The 15,112-nt window shown below is 38.6% G+C and overlaps 1 protein-coding gene across 2 annotated transcripts in view; it reads right to left on the bottom strand.

Annotated features, from left to right (window-relative positions):
* cacnb2b (calcium channel, voltage-dependent, beta 2b) overlaps positions 1-15,112 on the bottom strand; it is a 54,780-nt gene that overhangs the window by 37,175 nt on the left and 2,493 nt on the right. The window contains exon 1 of one of the 2 annotated variants that reach the window (XM_059344554.1): positions 2,444-2,945. The exons of the other annotated variant lie outside the window; for it this stretch is intronic. Within the exon in view, the coding sequence (XP_059200537.1) occupies positions 2,444-2,461 (18 nt within the window). The 5' untranslated portion in view covers positions 2,462-2,945. Of the gene's footprint in view, positions 1-2,443; positions 2,946-15,112 lie in introns of those variants that run through there. 2 annotated transcript variants of the gene reach the window in all.

Genomic DNA, 15,112 nt, shown 5'->3' on the forward strand with positions numbered 1-15,112 from the left:
ACAAAAAAAGTGTGAAATAACTGAAAACATGTCTTTTATTTTAGATTCCTCAAAGTAACCACCCTTTGCTTACTAGAATATAAGACATGTTTTCAGTTATTTCACACTTTTTTGTTAAGTACATAATTCCACATGTGTTCATTAATAGTTTTGATGAATTTATAATGTAAATAGCATGAAAATAAAGGAAGATGTGTCCAAACTTTTGGCCTGTACTGTATATAAAATATATCAAAATAAAAACAACACTACGGTCAACTTGGAAACCTTCCTAACCCCAAAAGATATAGGTCTATCCACTTAATGCTCCACTTCCTGCCAGAGAGCAGCTATCTGGGTGTAATGTCACAGTCCCAGCTCCTAAGAGGCTTTTCCTATTCCAGGTAACAGGCAGAGGGCCAGCACTAACCAGCACCTCTTAGTGTAACACAGTAGGCCATGCAGACTGGGAGGTTTCCTCAAGCTGCTCTGTGTCCCTCATGAGATTTTATTACAGAGCTGAGGACATGTTGTCAGTGTTGTCAGTGACTGTTGTCAGTGAGTGTTTTGTTACTGTTGTTCTGAAAGTATTGAAAGAATCCTTAAACCTGCACTTACTTACTCATTTTCTGGCCAATCGGAGGCAGCACAGACAAAATATAAACATTGACATGTCATTAAGGGCGTCTGTGGCTCAGTTGGTAGAGTTGGTTGGTCCCTAACCGAAGGGTTGGTGGTTCGATCCCTGACCATCGCAGCCTACATGTCGAAGTATCCTTGAGCAAGATACTGAACTACTAATAACAATTATAATATTTGTTAATTTTTAACATTCACTCAACACTCATACTTAATATGCCAATATTTAAGTTAAAAAAAAGAAAAAGATATAGGCCAATATTTATTTTATAACATACACACGTAAGCATTTCTTAATGGATCTTTCAAATGTGTTTATTTAAGGACTTTGACCAAGTTATGCAGAGAGTGGGACAAATTACACTGTGGCTCAGTTGGTAGAGTGGTCGCCGACTGATCGGAAGGTCGGCAGGTCCATTAAGTTTTTAAACACATTTGCTCGTTTACACACTGAGCAGACATGGAGCAACATTAGCATTTATGTGGAGTTCTGATTGTGTCCACCTGATGATTTCAGGTCAAAAATTCACTCTGTTTTAGCTCTGTTTTTGGTCCCCTGGGGGAAATATCTGGCTCTTCAGCAGCTAAATGATCAACTATGTTCATCAGTTAGTGGCCAACATTTGCTGCTTTCAGTTTGGTGCTGAACAGGTTGTGTACTGTGGGTTTTTAGAGCTTTAACCCTGGAAATTACTGATGCTGCAGCCAAAAATGAGGGTGCTCAGTGAGAACCAAAATAGTAAAGTTGCACGGCTGGAAAAAACAATGTTGGCATTGTCGCTTCTGCAAACAACAGATACGCAATTTATGAGACATATTTGACATCATTTAGTGTCTGTATGAGACACAGCAGGCTTTCAACTAATGCCAATTTTATCAAGCAATAAAAGAAGATCTTATATAGGAATATGTTTTTCAAAAATAGTAGTAAGGAACATCCATATAGATAAATAAAATCATGATAAAACATTTTAATTTTGGTTCAAGCTGTCCAAATTAAGCACAGACATTTCTGGCCATCATCTTTGTTTGGATATAGAAATAAGATGTGCAGCAGATGGTCAGAAGAGTCTTTAATTCTGGATAAAACTTCAGAACAGCAGTAAGTGCTGTTAAACAACCCTCTGGGTTGACAGGTGGATTTTTCGCTCTGTGATGTGAATGTAATAGCGCTGCATGAGAAGCACAAATAGGTAGGTTCTCACTAAAAGAGACAAGTTCTCTTTATGCATGTGGTTTCAATATTTTTATTTCAATTGTAAGTAAATACTTTTCTCCTGGCCAAACATGAGGACGCTTACTGAAACACTTTAATGGAGTCAGCGTGTTTCTCAGGAAAGCATACAGGATGAGAACTGAAGGCTTGTACAGCACGAGGAGGATGAACTTCACACCTGCACATCGTAAAACTTCTCACGTGTGCAGGGAAAACACAGTTTTAGCTCCACAACCACACAATGGTTCACAGCAAGTCCAAGAGCAATAAGTGAAGGAAAGGGGCAAGAAGAGAGATTTAATCCATCTGATCTTCACAGGCCACATTAGTTATGCAACTCCCTCTCTGAATCCTGTGGATTTAGACACATGACATGATACATGCATGTGGATATGCATCTCTATCTGCCATGCGCATTGTTAGTGATTCACTGAGTGCAATGATGTGGAAAGGCCTCACACAAGGATTAACGCCCAGTGCAACAGATGGTGCATTCTCCTACCCTTCCTGCTCCTCCACACACACACACACACACACACACACACACATACACACACACACACACAGAGAGAGAGAGAGAGAGAGAGACCAGAAATGTGCTTATTTTACCTTTTTCTTGGGTGGCATGGTGGTTAAAGAGGTCCGCTAGTCCCACGGTTGTAACGACCAGGTGAGATTATCGTTCAACTGGCACCAGCAGATGAGACATGGACAAGTATGCCATGAGACCGAGCTCACCTCTGAAACAGGTGGATGTGCCCGAGGATACCTTCAAGTGCAGCAACAGCGTTTTCTTTAGGTGCCTCTTTTGTGCGTAAAAGGTAAAATATATCCCCAAAGAAAGCACGACGCGCAGGACACCGCCGAAGAGTTGCGGTTGCGTGAGGGGTTTCACTTAAGTCTGTTGTATTGTGAGTTGAGTGTAGTTACCCTCTCCTGAGTCCTAGGGGTATTAAAGGCTTATTTCTCGGCGCGGCATCTGTTGCGCCGCACACCGCTCACTCTGACCTCCAGCATCGAACAAACCAAGAAGGTGTCCAACCCGTCCGCGCGCGTTAAATAACGCAAAGTGAGGAGTGTCTCATTTATGTTGGTGACCAGAGTTGGCTCCGTCCGTTGCGCATGTGATGCCTGATTAGTGTGTGTGTGTGTGTGTGTGTGTGTGTGTGTGTGTGTGCGCGCGTCCAAATAACTTCCTGCGGTTTGGCTGCACAAATGGGAGTATTATAATGGCCTGGCTCCAAAATAGAAAGATGAAATTAAAAAGCTAGCACGACATAATTCCTTTGTACAGCCGATTTACAGCATACAAACACAAACAGACCTTCTTCTCATCATTCTGAGAGCAGAAGTGATATTCTTTCACCACATTGGTTCAGTGTCATTATGTCACTACTTAAAACTCTACTTGCCAAGTACCAGCCACACACACACACACACACACACACACACACACACACTGCACACCACTGATCTTCTTGTATCCTTAAGTCATCCCCACATTTTGTGGAACAAGCTGCCGTCAGTGGACTCTTCCTACGCATGCAAATAAGTGTTATAAATAGTGTAAACCCCCCTTAAAGCATTGTTTCCAAACCTTACTTTTTCGGGACACCCCAAAGAGATCCAAGTGTAGATCTGAGACTGTTACAAGGTGATTTAACAGATAAAATATTTTTCTCCAGAGTGTGTGACTGTGATGAGAGGAGTCAAATTTAAACTCTCTTTAAGAGGCTACAAGGTGCAAGTGGAACCACAGCTTTTTTGTGTGTGAAAATTACTTTTTTAATTATTTGTTTTCTAACTGTGAGTCCAATTTTGAGCCTATTACTTATTTCATTAATATTGTGCATTTCTATTCATTTTTACCCCCCCCCCCCCAAAAAAAATAAATAAATAATAATAATAATAATAGTCACTAATTATACATGGAGTAGTTTTGTATAATTTGTATAAAATACAAAGACTTAGCACCATCTAGAGGGGCTACAAAATAAAAGGGCCAATTCACTGCAATCACACACAAAAATGGCATTCTTTAGTATCTAGCCATACCAACACGTTCTCACTCCAAACTTCTTACAGTGTTCACAGGAAATAGCTTGGTTAAGTTTTGCCAACAAAACTACTCGGTTAGCTTTAGATTGAAAAGATTGGGTTAAAAAAAGGACATTTGTCACATAGATAAGTATGTTACATATGCGATATAACTTAACAAAGATGTACAATATGTGATTCTGGAGAAAGATGGTCATTTCATATCACAAAAGTTGGACAAATAATGCAAAAAATACCTGTGCGCCCTAGTTCTTTTATCTTTTTTTAAATTATTATTCTTCTTTAAGTCCAAAGGTAAGTAAAACTGCATGGTCCATTTGTCACTGTGGCCTGTAACCCGTACAGCCATGCAGCAGACGCCAGCAGATGGGCGATACAGGAGGTACCAAAATCTCCATGGAGAGCTTTGGGAGGCGAGGGACACAGACGAGAGAGTTACATAAGTGAGAATGGAAAGGAAACATGCAGGGCTGGCGTCAGCTGGGCCCGGCTGGGACAGTGCGGAGCGAGAAGCTGTGACACTGACCTCTGGGTCAAACACACATCTGGACCTGCCATACACACAGCTGCACACACACAAACACGTCTTTATCAATATCTCCACTGCTGGAGTGGACATGGCCATCAGAGGTCAGACCACCGGGACACAGAGAGAAAGATGGAAGGTCCCAACATTTAGCCCATGACCTGGGATTGAACCAGACTTGGGGCTTTACTAAATCTGCTCCATGACACCTCAAATCTCCTCCGGCGAGAGCCAACTCTCCTCCAGTGCCAACAAAACACTCAAACAGAGTCCCTGCTTACTTTGACTCCCTCTAAGCACAACTGTGAAGTTGTTACATAAGGAGGTCGGATCGCTCCTGTGCTGTTGAAACGAGCTGCTCATGAAGTAGCTAAATGTTCTCTGTACCCGCTGAACCATTTATACACTCTGTACATTAGTGTCATGCACCCTCCAATTATATATATGATCATTTATTTATGATACTACAAACTTAAACTTAAAAAAATATTCTTAATTCTGTTTTTCAAATGCAAACACAACAAAAAGGATGAGAGTTGAGAGACAGTAAATGTCTTAAGCACCAATCAATGGGCGCAGCCATATATATAAGAAGTCATATTTACCTTATTGCAGAAAAACTGCTTAAACATGTAAACATGTGCCTCCCCCATTATTGTGCATGTGGTTTGTTGCAACCATAGGTTCATGCAATAATGTATGTGGTGCGTGCATGCCCCCAGGAAGAGTGCCCTGCTCTGAAGTCAATTTGACATAGTGGCCAAACTGTAAAATTACAATTTACGGATACGTCACGTTATGCCAAAAAATACTTAGATTGGGAAAAAGATATCTTTAAATTAATGGATTCTTTTTTTAAGCATCACAACCCCTGCCCAAAAACTCTGAAGTTGAAGAATTTGACCTATTTAGTCCGATCACATTTGGAAAGTCTAGAACATTTACATAATTTTACCCCAAGCTAGCGGAGCACTAAACCGGAAGGAGGTGGCTAACCCAGTGGAAGTCACATTTTTTCACCTTCTTGCGCTAAAAAAAGGAATGAATGGCGGCCCACCTCCAACGTTGTACCCTGTTCTGTTTCTACATCCATGGCACATGGAAGTTCAATTTTTTTTGTATTTGTACAATAGCTTAATTAAAGAAGCTCTGTTAAAAATGAAGCAAACATTAATAAAGAGTGTCTTTAAATATAATATGGCAATACAAAATCATGAGACCAAAGAAAGACTAATGTTTTCTGCGTGAAATGTCAGCGCTAGCATTCAACTATAAGGTTATTTACAAACACGTTGTTCAAGTCTTAACAGATTTCACATCGTTTTTGTAAGTTAAAAAAATATTGTTATTTTATTTAAAGATTATTTTTGGGCCCATTTTTTCCTTTTTTTGATAGCACAGCTAAAAACATTTAACAGGAAGGTAAAGAGACAGGACAACATGAGCCAAAGGACCATGGGTCAGAAGTGAACCTGTCCTACTGCAGTAAAGACTCAGCATTAGTATATGGGGCTCATGCTCAACCAGCTGAGCTACTGAGCTACACCCTAGTCCTTACAAAATGTTATTTTTCCTGGTAATTAGGTAAGAGAGTTTATAAAACTTGCAAGCAGTTAGAAACCAACATCTGACCTGCAGCAAAGTGGACCAGCGGCGGTAGTGCTTTATTTTTCTGCCGTAAGGTGAATACTGCCTCAGAATGAACATGGTAATGTGTTTTAATTTACCTGTGAAGATACGAAGAACATATTTTTTTACCTGATCCAGAGACAAATGTGATAGTATGATTTCATGTGTGGTTAAAGACACAGAATAAATAAAATAAATATGTTTATACGTTTGGTAAAATTATATTAAAAAGGGTTCAACCGTGTCCTGTCTCTTCATTTACATTTCCCCCTTCAGGTACGAAAAACACAGTAATTGTGTAATGTGGTTGTAGGTATATTTTGTTCATAATTCGTGAGTGCCCGGACGTAAAATAGAGAGTCGTCGGAAGTGTTATTTTGTATCTTTTGTTGTGTGTCGCTGTTGTAGCATTGTCGAGTAGCAGTAGCTAAGCTAACTAGCCACCTGTGCCTCCCTGTTAATATTCTCAGGTCTGGGAAAGTACTGTGTGCGCGTGTGTTAACCCTATAAAGCCAAGTGTATCATATTTGATACATATGTTTTTGAGACCTCTACATCATCAGTGTGATAATTTTTTTTCCTGAAAAACCTGATGAATACATGAATTGATGATTAAAAAAACTGAGCAACAAATTTCACAAAAATACCAGATGTAACAAAAATGATTTGCTGGTTCCACTGGTGGATCTGTCATTGCTGCATGAAAACTTCATATCAGCAGATGTATGATGTTGTTTTATATGGAAAAAAATATTTTGTATGTTTGAGGAAAATGTTAAAAGGAAAGTCAAAGTTTTATTTGGTTAAAAATATTAGGTTTTATATGATTATGTGAGTTCAAGAAAAGCAAATTGTGAGCAACAAATTGCACAAAAAGACCTGACGTATCAAATATGATCCAACTTAAATTCATATATGAAAATTGATATTGAATTAAACATTTTTTTAGCCAGTTCAACAAACACTCCAGTTTTGAAAATTTAGAATTTTCTGGCAATTATTTCACGGTTCAGGCTTTATAGGGTTAAAGTCTGAGAGAAATACTGTGTATATTCTCAGTAAGGTTATTCTCTTGTGTATTAATGAGTACATGAGAATGTAAAATGGATAAATTATGTTTTTTTACTTGTAATGAAGCTGGCAAAGGGTTCAACCGTGTCCTGTCTCTTCATTTACATTTCCCTCTTCAGAGAGGTCATTACACAAACAGTTCAGCTTGTGCTACAAACAAGACCACTATCACAGCAAGCTGCAAAAAACCCGTCAGTCATCTCACTCGCCTGATGTGTTCACGTGCACATGTGCTCTCACACATACATAAACAAACATCTGTCCCTAAGCTTCTTACAACCAGAATGTGTCTGTATGTGTGAGTGTGTGAGTATGAGTGTGTGTATGTGCTGTCAAGCTGGCGACAGTAGTGCAGGGCAGTAGTCGGGAGTTGCCGAGGCACACTGTAAAAAATATTAGTGAGTGGGTTTTCTACTCAAATACAGTGAGTGGGTTTTCTATTGTAAATTTAAATGTAAATATCAGCTAAATCTGTCATTTAGACTGAAAAATCACTTGCCATTTTATCCCTATTGTGTCTCTTTTTGGTAATTTTGTGTCTCATTTGATAATTTTACGTATTTTTTTGGTCATTTTGTGTCTTTTTTTGATAATTTCATGTCTCTTTTGGTCGTTTTCTGTCTTTTTTTTTGTAATTTTGTGTCTTTTTAGATAGTTTTGTGTCTCTTTTGGTCATTTTGTGTCTTTTTTGATGGTTTTGTGTCTCTTTTGGTCGTTTTCTGTCTCTTTTTTTGGTCGTTTTGTGACTCTTTTGGTCATTTTAGGTCCTTTGTTAGGTCCTTTGGTCTGCTATTATTTTTAGGGTAGTTATGTCCTTGTGACGTTATGGTATTTCTCCATTCATTTTAAATGAAAAATCTAATATTTTTTACAGCAAAACTGTGTTTTCTAAAGTTTATGACAGAAAAAAGTAAAAGTTTTGTGCTATTCTTTGATTTACAGTGTCTACTACGGTGATATTACATTTTTAATTTCACGCCCTATTTCTGATATAATTTGACAGTGTTTTACTGTAATTTCTACAAACATTTTTTACAGTGCAGAGATAGATGGCACGCACAATTTCAGGCAAAGCTCCAGACCTCGGCCTTCCTCTCTGCCCTCCGCTGTGTCCACACAGCTAGAAACCACACATCTGCCCTCAGCTAAAAAAAGACTCCACAACTCATTACTGCTTAATGCAACTGAACACAGCTGAAAAGTATTTTAATTAAACTGTAATCTGTGTTCATGCAATGTCAGCACACGTTAGCCCCTCCCATTTCACACTCATTGATTTGAGCCTAATCATCACCTTTTCTTTCTTTTTCTTTTTTTTAAGGCTCTTTTATTTCTCAGCTGGCTGGGCAGGAGGGTGTGAAGCAGGCTGGAGGAGAGCACAGACGGCTTTAGGATAATTCTCACTGCACAGATGTTGGACACATCAAGACAGATGTGCAAAAGAGACATCAAAAGACAGTGATTTTATCTGCTCTTTTTTCTATCGGGAATCCTAAATTCAGGCAAGAGACTATAGGTAAACCATGAAACTTCACTAGTTGATTACTTACATCACCCAATGGTTTTGTATTACATTTTTTCTGAAATGCAAATGAAGCATTATCTCAGGAAATATGCACTAATTTACAAACATTTCAAGATTCTGTAAAAACCTTCATAATACAGGAATACAGGACTGAAAGTGTGGTGTATGTCAGTGTGACTGAAGTGGAGAGTTTCAGAAAAAAACTGTATTTGTAAGACATAGGGTACAAAGGGATTTTTTTTGTATTACAAGTTTTCTAAATTGTTTAAAGCCAGGTTGAAAATCCTGGTTTTATCTTGTTGACATATCAGTCAAAGGTTTTTACAGAGGGAATTTGGGGTATCTCTCTTTTCCTCAGCCATAAAAAGAATACATTCTTGTCACATTTTCAGGAATAAATTGAGTCAAAATTTGAATATATATCACCATGAAGCTTTCTTTTTTTTAAAAAATATTACAATTGGATCTGAAATTATATTTACAAATGATACATCATCTAATGTTCTAATACTTTTAGTAAATTAAGGAGATCTCTTCAGACACAAATAGAAAAATTGTGGGAAAATAAACACCTAAATGTGTTTTTGGGATGTTTTTTCCCCCTACTAATCTAAAAGAAAACATGTTATGGAAGCATATAGCCAAAAATCTGAAAACTGACCAGCATGAAAAAACAGATATTGCCTGTAAAGTCTGGCCTATAAAACCTGCTTCTTCTTTGGTTCAAAGCTGAATAAGCATGACGCTGTAACTTGACAGTCCTAAAAATACATATGTAGCATTCATTCTGAGAAATTACAGCCAAAGATAGCAAATTCCAAAGCAGATAATGCTGACAGAAATAAAAAAAAGCACTCAAACTGAACTCCTATAATCCACCATCAGCCCTCCCTCCTCCACCCTTTCTCTACTCCTCCTACCAGCCAGAGAGCCAGTACTCACCCAGGAGACATTTTTGTTCTTGGGCACTTTTGACATGGCTCGCAGACGGAGAGGTCAAGGGCCCGACTCCCGAAACACTCAGCGTCCTCACACACACACACAGATCCCAGTCCACCTTCGGCAGCAGCAGCAGCAGCAGCAGCCAGCTCGGAGACGGAGACGGGCTTTTCATTTGACGTCCTCCACCGTCCCCCCCTCTCTTTGTGCCAACAACCCTCACCAGATTTACATCTGCCTGGAGCGTTGCCCTCCAATCACACCCGGCTAAACATGATCCAAAACTGACTCAAGAAGGAGGAGGAGGAGGAGAAGTGGGAGTGAGAGGAAGAAACAAAGATAACTCCAAAAGTGCCTGTCGGATGCAAATATAGAACATGAAGAAAAGTTCCTTCAGTCTTCCACCTGAATCTTCCTCTTCCTTCTCCTCGTCAGTGGCTGTCTGCTCTCTCCAGATTCATAAACCCTGTATGAATATGCAACCAAACATCTGGCTGATGCCCCTCCTCCATGATGCCGGAGGCTGGGGCCAGCAAACGGCCAATCCTGCCCTCCTAACATCTGGGAGAGGAGAGACGGAGAAGAGATGGATGAAGTGGAAAAAAAAGGATAGAAGGGATGAAGGGGTAGGAGAGCAGAGGTGGAGAGATGGAGGGATAGTGAGTATGGATGGAGGAAGTGGAGGAGGGAGGACAGACGACTGGAGAGGGTCAGTCAGCGAGCACAGCACGCTGACACAGATCTCTAATATGAGATTATAGAAAATAAACATGTTTGATTGAATTGGTTCTTGTGAAATACAGAATATTTCTCCATGACTTTTCCACAAAAACAGAAAAGCACATTTGTAATTTTGTATACAGCTTTTCTCTGTTTTTTTGATGGCCAAAGAGAGGAAAAGATGGATGGATAGAATAAGAGATTGATTGTATTACAGATGAATGTCTCTTTCTCTGCCAATCACAGTTTTAACATGAGCCCCTTCTGGAGTCACAGTGTCCTGAATATGATGCACAACCAGCACCTGCAACAGGAGGAGTGTTTTTAAAAGGAGTCGTTTTTTGGAAATGCGTTTATTAGCTTTCTTTATGAGAGCGACATGAGAAAATCGATACTGTAACACTCTCGTGTCTGTGCTTAAAGCGTGGCGCTGGAGCCAAGAGGTGATCACTTTAGTTTAGCATAATTGAAAGCTGATGGAAACAGTGAGCCTGTCCCTCCAAAGTAAGAAAACATCCATACACAACCAAAAATCTATAATCGACAGGTTTTTTTTTTTTTTATATACACAGGGATTTACAAACCAACATTTTTTTTATTATACATTTCACATTAATGGATATAAACACACAGTTTAATCCATTCCTTACACTTTTGAAAAAAGATAAGCCCTCAAAGCTCTTTAAATGCACAGGATCTGTATAAATATGACCCTATGCAAACTGCTTAGACATGTGAGGAAATCCATAGATGAGAGAACACATTCATAGAACATTTGGTAAAGTTTAGGAAAAGGTCATGGTTTACCTGAAAATGCATTTACATATCTCAACGGCCACAGGTACACCTGTTCAACAGCTCGTTAAGGCAAATATCTAATCGGCCAATCACATGGCAGCAACTCAATGTGTTTAGGCTTGTAGACATGCTGAAGCCCAAAGCGTGAATGAGAATAGGGAAGATTTGAGACTTTGAACGTAGCATGGTTGTTGGTCTGAGTATTTCAGAGACTGCCAACCACACAACCATCCCTACACTGCAAAAAAGCCAACTTGTATTTTTGGGCCTAAAACAGTGATTTAAGTTGGTAAAACTTGGAAATATAAATTATTGACATTTAGGGCAATAATGTAAGTTAGCACAACAAAGGAAGCCAGTTGTCTGCTCAAAAACAAGTTGGTGAGTTGTTGTTACTTATATCTTTAAGTTGGGGTTCACAACAAGGGACAATAGTTCTGATAACTCTTATTTCTTTGTTGTGAAATTCGGTCATTAGCGAAAGCTAGCGGCTAACTGATGCTAGCGGCTAACTGATGCTAGCGGCTAGCTGATGCTAGCGGCACTGCTTGTTACAGCTACAAGAGTAGCCATTAGCGTATCAATGCTAACTCAAAATTGTGGTCGCAACATTAGCTGACATTTCATAGCGGCGTTACAATCGTGCCAATTCAGCACATTGCAGAAGTTAGCAGAAGTAAGGATTAAAAGTTATTACAATGTAAAATTATAAGTTAGTACTTAGTTATAAGTTTGACAAAATCTGAATTCAGAGTTGAGCAAACTCAAAAACAAAACTTAAAATATTTAGTTTAATTGTCCAACTTAATATTTTATCGGAGTTTGTTGCCTTGAAATTTTGAGTTCACCCAACTTTTCTTTTTTTGCAGTGTAGAGTTTAAAGAGAATGGTCCGAAAAAGGGGAATTATCCAGTGAGCGGCAGTTCTCTGGACCAGAATAGCTTGTTGATGCCAGAGGTCAGAGGAACATGACCAGACTGGTTGGAGATGATAGAAAGGCAACAGTAACTCAAATAACCACTGGTTACAACCAAGGTCTGCAGAAGACCATCTCAGAACACACAACACATGCATGTTAGTGCATGTTGTATCTACGTAGTTATAGAAGTTACGTGAACTTAAAATAACTCAACACTGACTTCTGGTTTCACACGGGACATGAACAGCAAACTCCTGGGTTGGTTTGATTCATCCATCCACCTCGCCCTGAACTGTAAAAAAAAATCTGTTTAATTTAAGGTAAAATACCAACAGCTGTGGTTGCCAGAACTTCACCGTAAGAAATACAGTGAGCGTATGTAAATGTAAATATCAGCAAAAAAAATGTAATTTATACTGAATAATCCCATTACTTTCAGGATAATTGTGTCATCATGGAATTTCTCCATTCATTTTACATGAAAATTGTTTATTTTTACAGCACAACTGTGTGTTTTCTACAGTTTATGACAGTAGAATTTAAAGTTTTATGCTATTCTTTAATTTACAGTAATTAAAAGTATCTACTACAGTGATGTACAATGTTCAATTTTACGACCTATTTCTGATGTAATTTGACAGTGTTTTACTGTAATTTCTACAAACATTTTTTACAGTGTAGCAGAAATGTTTGAATTTTCCCAGCAATTCAATTTTGTTATTATTCCGACAGCATATTAATGCAGCATCAGTGCGTTTCCCACTATTTTTAACCGTTCCTTTAAGTGTAAAATGTTTTCTGATGAACAAACAGCAGTTTGATTACATTTATCATTGACGGGAAGAAAATCACAACCCAAATGCTTCTTCTAGTCGGACACAGGATATTTAATTCAAGGTTTATAAACTTCAAGTTATTTATTTATTTACTTTATAAGCAATTACTGTAACCCTGCTTTACTCCTACAAACTGAATTTCTAAGAATATATAAATAAAGAAAGAGCTGAGGCTGAGCAGCCCTGAAGAGCTTTTTCGGTCCTACACAGAAACTCGTCTGATCTACAATCCCACCGCCTCCGGGGAAGAAGGAAATAGCAGTGTGAGTGTTGAGTGTGGAAACAAGTCAATACCGACCACAGCTTGCAGCATGTTTTTCAAATCCTCAGGATTTTTATTCAACGCTACAATCAATGTCCACCTCAGCGCTGCATGGATCAGCGGCCCTTATAGATTCACCTCCACAGAAGCAGGCTACAGGAAGAGAAGGAATCACAACTACCTATAAAAAATTCAAGAGATGCTGCATCCGGCACATTAAATGAAACTGGAGGCAGAAATGTTGGACTAAAACTGAAAATTTCCAAATCAACACTGGAGGTAAGATCAGAGCGAAGAGTGTTTCCTGTTTGAATCTAAACTCAGCAGGATGTTCTGTTCACGCTTTGAGAACGTTTTTCACTGCTGTAGGACTTCTACATTCATCTCCTCTGCAGATTTAAGACTTGATACAGAGAGCAGTCAAATAAATACATAAATAAATGTATATTTCAGTAGTCAGATTTTAAAAACTCAGCTACAGGTAAGAAGAAAAACTCACTGTCGTTACTGAAAATCAGACAGATAAAGTTCTGTTAGTCTGACGTCTAAGCATCTCACATAACGCGACGTGTGATTATCAGAAACGCAGCTGTTACTCTGTCTGTTATCTACGGTAAAGCAATGATTTTCTTTTACTACTTTTTTTTTTTACTGATATGAGGCATGCTGAGGCATTCACAATCTTAAAATCCTAAACAAAACTTCAGGATATTTTGAAATACTACCATAAAATTATCTTTTGGTTTCTTACAAGCCTCTAAAATAGAGAGCAAATGAAATGACACATATTTTTGTAGGCCAACCCGGAAGTTAGCATCGCCATGGGGTCTATTCAGAATTCACCTATAGGAGTTTTGCATTGGATTTTGGATTAATGCAGAAAATAAGCTATGTGGCAAACACACATTTCTGATGCTTCTGTGTTTTGTTCAGCAGGATAATCTTCACAAATGAACACCACCTTTGTCTGAGTTTGAGAGGATAGACCGCAACAAGTTATGCAAGTAAAACTGTCTTCCCTTTATTAAAAGTAAGAAATACAGTCACAAAAAACAATGACTGGCTTAACCACTGAGTGTTATGGTTGAATTGTAAAGATAATAAATCACACATGCATGAGGAATGTGAGGTTCAGAGTTATTTGTTTCCTGAAATATTGTTCCTTTCTTTCTCTACAGGTGCATCCAAATAAATTAGACTATCACAGAAAAGTTTATCTATGTCAGTAATTCAATTCAAAAAGTGGAAATAACACATTATATAGATCCATTACACACAGAATGAAACATGTCATGTCCTAATTTATTTAATTTCTTCTAATTAGAATGACAATGGCTTACATTTAATGGAGACCTAAAATTCAGAGTCTCTGATCTTTTAAAAGACCAATTTTAAAAAGTATGTTTAATATGTAAATGTTGGCCTCTGAAAAGTATGTCCATCTATATGACTTAATACATGTGAAATGCTGGGAGTTCACTTTAGATGGTGATATGGTTTGTTGTTGCACATTGAATTAGTGTGGTGTGTTTATTTGAAGTGTTGGGTTTATATTCATTTTGAATATCTAGTATACTCCCAGTGTCCTAGGCAGTGGATGGTTGGTTTCCCAGTCGTGATATGACTTTTCTTGACTGTGTTTTATAGAGTTTTAAATATTGTAAAATAAATGGCATGTGTTTGACCCACACTGACTGTTGTGGCCTCCTTAATTGAAGCCCCTCTGCGTGTTAATCAATCCGTAAGGTTACACATGGTTGGGACTATTTCACTTGAACTACTGGAAATGGACTTTTGCATCATATTCTATAAGGTTTTTACCAGACTCATATGATCAGGATAACTGAGCCCTTCACCTGTCGGCCAAACGGCCCCCAACACTGACATCATGAGAAGAGCGGAGAGTGAAGCAGAGAACAGTGAGAGATGTTAAGCTCCCCCTGAGAGCCAGGCAAGCACTTAAGGTAATCCAGCTCTGTTCTCTGCCAGCAGAGG

Source organism: Centropristis striata, chromosome 11 (assembly GCF_030273125.1).
Source record: "Centropristis striata isolate RG_2023a ecotype Rhode Island chromosome 11, C.striata_1.0, whole genome shotgun sequence".
Taxonomy (NCBI): domain Eukaryota; kingdom Metazoa; phylum Chordata; class Actinopteri; order Perciformes; family Serranidae; genus Centropristis; species Centropristis striata.